This window comes from Eucyclogobius newberryi, unplaced genomic scaffold (assembly GCF_026437365.1).
Source record: "Eucyclogobius newberryi isolate DKJ021-1_F unplaced genomic scaffold, fEucNew1.0.hap1 SCAF_31, whole genome shotgun sequence".
In the NCBI taxonomy this organism is placed as follows: domain Eukaryota; kingdom Metazoa; phylum Chordata; class Actinopteri; order Gobiiformes; family Gobiidae; genus Eucyclogobius; species Eucyclogobius newberryi.
The window spans coordinates 720,401-727,916 of record NW_027315957.1 but is presented as its reverse complement, the minus strand read 5'-3'; the positions used below and the strand labels follow the sequence as shown (position 1 = coordinate 727,916).

At 47.0% G+C, this 7,516-nt stretch overlaps 1 protein-coding gene across 1 annotated transcript; it reads right to left on the bottom strand.

Annotated features, from left to right (window-relative positions):
* Window positions 1-5,277: 5,277 nt before the first annotated feature.
* On the bottom strand, window positions 5,278-6,200 carry LOC140374759 (olfactory receptor 4E1-like). The gene has a single exon (XM_072461760.1). It carries the CDS (start codon window positions 6,196-6,198, stop codon window positions 5,278-5,280), a length of 921 nt encoding a protein of 306 aa, XP_072317861.1. The 5' UTR covers window positions 6,199-6,200.
* Between the last annotated feature and the right edge of the window lie 1,316 nt (window positions 6,201-7,516).

Sequence of the window (7,516 nt, the reverse complement as noted above, 5' to 3'; positions counted from 1 at the left end):
GACGCGTAAGCCTCACGTCTCTTGTGTGCTGTCGAAAGGTCCAGGATCCAGACGTCTTGGAACTGTTTGTTAGGCTGATAATAAATCTTTGGACTGATTCGGACGACTTTTTGGTCATCTCTCCTCTCGATGCGTGAACACGCCCTACAAGGGTAATAGGTCAACCCTTCAAGCGTGAGATTGACGGTTGGATCGATGCAGTCGCTGCATCGACTGTTGTGGTGAAGAAGGAGCTGAGTCCAAAGACAAAGCTCTGGATTTACCGGTCACTCTACGTTCTGAACTCACCTATGGTCATGAGCTTTAATGACCCAAAGGACAAGATCACGGATACAAGCGGTCGAAATAAGTTTCCTCCGCCGGGTGGCTGAGGACCCAGTCTCTGACCCAGTCACAGACCCAGTGTCAGACCCAGTGTCAGACCCAGTGTCAGACCCAGTGTCAGACCCAGTGTCAGACCCAGTGTCAGACCCAGTGTCAGACCCAGTGTCAGACCCAGTGTCAGACCCAGTCTCAGACCCAGTCACGTGTGATAAAAGCTCCTTTACTCTAGAATCAAACCTGATCTGTCTCAGTTCAGACTCCAGAGGCTGACTTATGTGACTTTACAGTGAAATATTACATATTGATCCCCTTTTGTCTTGGACTAGCACAACATGACATTTGATATTCAAACAATGAGCACGGGTATTTTAAAACACCAAATATAGTCTTTATTTACTTTAATAGTTTTATATTCCCAACATGTACTATTGTAACCATATAAAGTGATTGATTCTGCAAACATAAATGATGCCATGAGGTCACCTAAGACGATGGTTTTAAATAAAAAATGCCATTGCTTTAAAGAAATAAAAGTGTAAATAAAGCCAGTGGACATGTATAAAACACAGTGTGTGAGAACTCAGACACGACATAAATGTGAACTCTAACAACTTCAAACCAAGGAGCAATAAACAATCAATGAATCCATAAAAACAGCACATCGTGAACTAAGTTTCCAGTTATGTGACGAGTGATGTCTTTTGGCTGAAAATGTTGAACAGGTAAAGATAAAAAATACAAGATAATGTAAATACAAGAGCTGCAAACATTGGTCATTGGTTCTAATTATATCCATTTAAGAGTGAAAATATAAATACATTTGATGAATTTAAGAAACCTTAACCTTCAATTGCTTTAAAGCTCTGAAATTTGCCGACATGTTATGTGTTAAAGAAAGTCTCTGTCCTGTCCACACTGGTGGACAGGAGGGTCTAAGGACAGAGGACTCTGGGACATCGTCCATCGCCACCACAGACATTGTTGATTCACTTCTCACTGTGGCAACTGTTGTTGTGATTTACAAAAATAAATTGAATTGAATTGAAATTTAATTGGTGTCTTGTCCACACTGGTGTCCTGTCCACACTGGTGTCCGTGAGGGACACTGGTGTCCGTGAGGGACACTGGTGGAGGCAGTGAACACATGATTCGCCCTCGGTAGGAAAGGCCCAGTTATTACAGAGATATGAAACATAAACCAGGACAAACAGTTGAACTTAAACCTAAAGCAAATCATCCACAAAGTTATAACTGTATTATTATTATTATTATTATTATTGTCACCATAAATCTGAGGACATCTTACGTGGTCTTGGTCCTGGGTCTGTGTTGGAACTGGTCCTGGCTCTGACTCAGCCTGGCCTTGGTTTAGTCTGGATTTAAATAAACATGTTTGTCACCTCCTCGTCCTCCCTGATGGATTCTACCCTGGAGAGGTTTGTAAAGAAGTTTGTTAGAATATAGTTTGTAAGAATAAGCAGTCAGAAGAAGAGGATCGAGCTCAAGCTGCCATACTTGGCCCAGAGTTGCGCCTAGGGCAGCGGAGCTCTTTGAGCCATTTCAAAGAGGAACGTTTTAAGCCTGGTCTTAAATGAAGAGACTGTGTCGGCCTCTTGAACATGGACAGAGCTGATTCCATAACACAGGAGCTTGGGAGCTAAACCATGGATCTATTATAATATCTGGATAGGGTCTGGCTCGCCGCAGCACGTCGTAAACACCCCCAGTGGCCACTCCATTGGTACAGCAGCCCAGAAAGATTTTTTTCCCTAGAGCGCAATGTAACAAAAAACTACTCGTGTTCGGCTGAAAGAGCACCTAGAGCACCTAGAGCACCTAGAGCTTTCAAAAATGTTGGATATAGCGTAAATTCTTACCCATTTTTGGGTCATTGACTTTTTTAATTTTAAGATTCTTCAATCTTTAAAACGCATTTTAATCTGTAGCTTCGGCTACGCTCTAGTGCCGCTCTAGCCCAGCTCGTGCGCTGATTGGTCAGAGCGGTGACCGTCTATTCTAGACCAATCAGCGCTTGAAGGGGCCGAGATGCCGTGAAAGAGCCCAAATGCCACCAATAAGCTACAGGCGTAAAACTATAGATCCATAGGTTTAATGACAGAACAAATCATGGAACTAATGACCACCACGGACCTGAGGGCCGTGGATCCGAGGGCCACGGGTCTGAGGGCCGTGGTCCGCCCTCTCTGCTCGCCCCGTGCTCCGCCCTCTCTGCTCGCCCTGTGCTCCACCCTCTTGGCTCGCCCCGTGTTCCGTGCTCTCTCCTTGTCCCGTGCTCGATTCGACTTTTCCCGGTTCAAAATCCTTCAGTTTTCTTAAAACCAGTTGTTGGTTTTATCTCACACTGGGCTCTGCGCTGCTCTAGTAACTCTCTCTGAGTGGTCAGCACGATCACATGGTACGCAAACCTGACGCAAGCCTACGTAACTTCCGGGAAGCGTTCCCCGAAGAGTTAAAGGCTAACTGGCGACATGCGCCACTGAGCAGCTCCCATTGACTTGAATGGGCGGCCATCTTGGCTGCTGGGGACTTGAGCTAAACGCTCGACCTCCTACTGTCTGAATGTTTTCAGCCTGGTCGATTGGCACACGAGATCTGCCACTTTAGGGCCTCCTTCTGGTAACATCCAGCTTGGAACGCTCCTGCTCACTGCAGATTTGACTCTATGTGGCAACTGAATCATGAAACTTTTCCTCACCCCTCAGTCCCTGTTTTTCATGTCTTGTAGCAGGTCTCTCACAGAGCACTGGGCGATGGCAGCGCTCTGCCCCACTGGGCCCGGTGGGGGTCTGCGCCAGTCCAGTGACTTTGGTGGCCATCGGCCTACCTGGGTATGTGTGCGGTCAGGTTCGTATTGCGATGTGCATTTCTGTTGTTGGTTCTCTCCCGGAGTACCATGGGCACGGACTTCCAGGCGGCTGCCCCCAGGGTGTGCAGCCCGTGTGGGGGTACTTAAGGGTGTGTACTCGGGTTCGAAGGGTGGGCCTGGTCTCCGGTGCCCAGCCTGGAGCTCTGGCCCCTGAGCCTGAGCGTGACTGCCTGAGCGGAGCCTCCATGGAGAGCTGTGGCCCGGCCAGAGTGGCCTGTGTCCGGCCCTTGTCCTCCTGGAGCTTTTTGGGAGAGCTGATGCACAGAGCAGGCCCAGAAAGGAGGGCTTTATGTGGGCAGAGTGAATGGGACCATTCCCCTGGATCCTCTTGGAGCTTTTGTGTGGAGCTGTTGCACAGGGCCATGCCCAGGAAGCTAAGGTGTATATAGGTATTTCTACATCCGGTTATCTACCAGCTGTCCCTGAGGTCCGACCAAATGATGACCACAACGTTGTTGGATATGTAATGCTCTTTTATTTGGTTTTATCTTATTTATTTTTATTTATTTGACCAACTTATACAGCCATCCTTGGGGACAGGCTGCGTAGAAAGCAGTGAAGAAGGAGAAAGACATCCCAGAAACGATGTCCCTCCAGGGTCAAGGTACCCTGCACTTTTACATATCCAAATGACAGCATTTATAGTTTTTGAGAGTATGGTATCTCTCGTTTCAGGGAACCGCACAGAGGCCAACGCCACACGGCACCTGTACTTTGTTTGGCGCCTGTCTTTGGTACGAGAACGGTCTGAGCACACGACGCAGTCTGGACGTTGCTGTTTCACAAAGCCAATGACGTTCTGTGAGCCTCTGTGGCATTTCACTACCCGGTCTCGAAGGCTGGCCTCCTTTCCTCTGTTTGTTTCTGGAGTGATCAGCCAGAAATGCATCAATAATGTCCTAAATGTAAACCTTGGGGCCTGGGGTGGATTTAGTGTATATGATGTGTGAGTTGACGACACTTATGCTTATAATGGCATTGAATATGAGATGATACCATTTCCGGGAACGGTGTGGAAATAGGTACGTCTTCATCCTCTGGTCTGCTGTATATACTCTCCCGATGAATACATTGTACTGGTCGACACACACGGGTCTTTTGGATCCGGATCCTCCTCTGAACACAATCATTTCCATGTACCGTTGACAACATGGTGAGTCTTTTAGTGTCATGCCAAGCACATGCAAAAAAACTGGTTCATCTCCTTTTTTTCAGCTGTAAGACACTTTTACCCAGGCATTTGGGCGTTCCAATCCTTGTAGTCCTTACTGTCCCACACAGTCCAGTTTCCAAATCTTCTAATTCATTTGCAATTGCAGGTGAGGTGTAGTAACTGCCCATATAAACCTTGTGTCCTTTGCCCGTAAAGGGAGAAACCAACTCTGAAATGTTTTATTTTCTATTATTATTTCATAAATGTCCTTGTACATGAATGATGCCAAAGTCGCAGAAATAAAGGGTTTTAACATCACTGCAGAAAGTTCCCAAGGACTGGACTGGACTCAAGTGCAACACAAACAAGTCAAAAGTATGTTTTGTAAAATAAAACAGAAAATGTCCTTCAATCAGTTATATCTCATGACAGATCACTAAAAACATGAATAAATGTCTTTATTAATATCAATGTTGCTCCAAATGAGAAAATCACTGGAGAGAATACAGGCTGGGCATAAACAAAGAAACAGGCCTCACAAACAAATCAGGGAAGAAAACGCACTGGGGCAGAACAACAGAGCTGTACAAATGCAGAGCTTGAGAATCTCTCTTGACTGGTCAATCATTTAGCAGGGACTGAACAGGGGGAGTTTATTGACTCGACTGGGATGATGGGGAATAAGATGTGGAGAGCAGGAAAACCACAGGGAAAAGACAGACTGGAACAGGCTGTGAAATGGAGCTGAACTGGGGATGAACATGTTAAGAATAAGCACTGTGACAACTACCTCCTGGATCTGTCAGCTCTGAAGTCTCTAAGCTCCAGTCTGGATTCAGGAGGTCTCTAAGCAAAGATCAAAACACTAAGACAAAACAGGAAACACGACTGTTTCATAGTATTTATTATATTTTCACTTCCTCCTGGAGGGCCGGGCCCAGGCGTTGCGTATGTCTCTGCACTGCACTCCGTAGATGATGGGGTTTGCAGCCCCAGGCACCACGACAAACAGAATGCCTGCCAGCTTCCTGTAGTCAGAGTACTGAGGGAACCGGTGCAGCGTGATGACCACAGCTCCACTCAGCAGCATCAGCAGGTACACCAGCAGGTGAGTGGAGCAGGTCTGCAGGGCGCGGCGATTCAGGCTGGAGCTGTTGGTCCTCAGACACACCAGCGTGATCTTGCCGTAGGTCAGGAGAATGGACCCGATGGAGGTGCTCAGCAGCAGTACGGTGTAGAGCAGCCCGAACACGTTGTTGATCAGGGTACTCTCACACGACAGCTTGAACAGAGAGGCATTATCGCAGTACATGTTTGCGATCATAGAGCGACAGCGAGTTAGCCGCACCGACAGACCAATCAGAATGCTCACCATCACCACAGCCACGCCCCACGCTGACGCCATTAGCTTCACTAGCATCCGACCGCTCATGATCGTGGTGTAGTGCAGCGGGTCGCATATGGCCACGTAACGGTCAAACGCCATGATCATGAGGATGGTGTGGGCCATCGTGGCAAAAATGTGAGTGACAAAGGCCTGAGTTACACATTCGGGGTACGAGATGAGGCGCTCTGAGGGCGCTCTGAGCATGTCAGCGAGTAACCGTGGGATCATGTGAGTACCACCGATGATGTCGTTGATGCAGAGGTTACACAGCAGCAGGTACACGGGCTGGTGCAGACTGCGCTCCCTCAGGATCAGGAACATGTTGCCCACGTTTCCCACCATTATAAGGACATAAGACAGGAGGAAGATGGAGAAGACAGCGAGGAAAGGGCTGTGAGACAAGGACAGGCCTTCCATCTGCAGCAGGGCACTACTGCGGTTCTCCATTCACCTGTGAGATCACACACATGAGATATGTTCATGTCAGTGTGTGAATGTACTGTAGAGGTAAATGCAACACACACTTTAAGTCAGGGGTGTCCAAACCTTTTTCACACAGGTCCGCATTTTGAAACTTATACTGAGCAGAGGGCCACAAACAACCCAACAATGTCGAATTTGTTGAATGACAAAGTGAATAAACTGAAATTTTACATTTGACATAGTTTTGATGCCTCCACACCTTTAATAAGACGTGGAACACTAATATTAGCTTGGTATAACATCAGAATGCTTGAATTTTTACAATTTTACATGAAAAAGCTGTAATTTTTGTTGTTTGACTAACTTAGGAGGAAGCCGGAGGGCCAACAAAAATTGGTCTGAGAGCCGCATTTGGCCCCCGGGCCATAGTTTGGACATGCCTGCTTTAAGTGTTTCTTTGACCCGTCTGGTGTCAACCAGTGATGACTTTGGGTGAACTCACACTGGATCATTCTGTGGTCCACACTCACACCTGCACAAACCACTGCTTGGTGATGTCATCATGTAGCACAGTGTGTTTACACGTCTCGCTCAAGTGCTAATGTTGTGGTGGAGAGAGTAAATCACAGCAAGAGAAGGATTTCTCAAAGGAGACGTTATGCTGGCAGTATTTACATTGAACACAAAAATTTATACACCAAACTTTTGTTTTTGGGTTAGGGTTAAAAATTATGACAAAGGACATTGAGACGTCTACGAGACGCTTTATCTGAGCAGAGAGTCACACTGGACAATGTCAGTGTAGCCTCCAGTTCTACTGTAAGAAACCTCAGAGTCTTATTGGACCAGGAGCTCTCATTTAAAGCTCATATAAAAGTGAAGCTGAAAAACGTCTCCCTGCATTTGTAACGTCTAGATTAGACTGTAACTCCTATAAGCTCCATAAAAAGCTTTAACTGGTTCAAAATGCAGCAGCAAGATTACTAACAGGAACTAAAAGAAGAGAGCCCATTACGCCGGTGCTGGAGTCTCTTCACTGGCTCCTGTCCAGTTTAGAATCACATTTAAACTCCTCCTCCTAACCTAGAAAGCCATAAATGACATGGCCCCATCCTACCTCAAAGATGCTATAGAACCATCCATCCATCCATCTTTTTCAACTTATCCAGGGGCAGCAGTCTAAGCAGGGACTCCCGGACTTCCTTCTCCCCAGACACATCACCCAACTCCTCCAGGGGGATCCCGAGATGCTCCCAGGCCAGCCGAGAGACATAGTCCCTGCAGCGTGTCCTGGGTCTTCCCTGGGGCTTCTTCCCGGTGAGACATACCAGAAACACCTCCC

Excerpts from the sequence above, each read along its gene's own strand:
- LOC140374759 (XM_072461760.1), bottom strand. The coding sequence starts at position 6,198 with ATGGAGAACCGCAGTAGTGCCCTGCTGCAGATGGAAGGCCTGTCCTTG.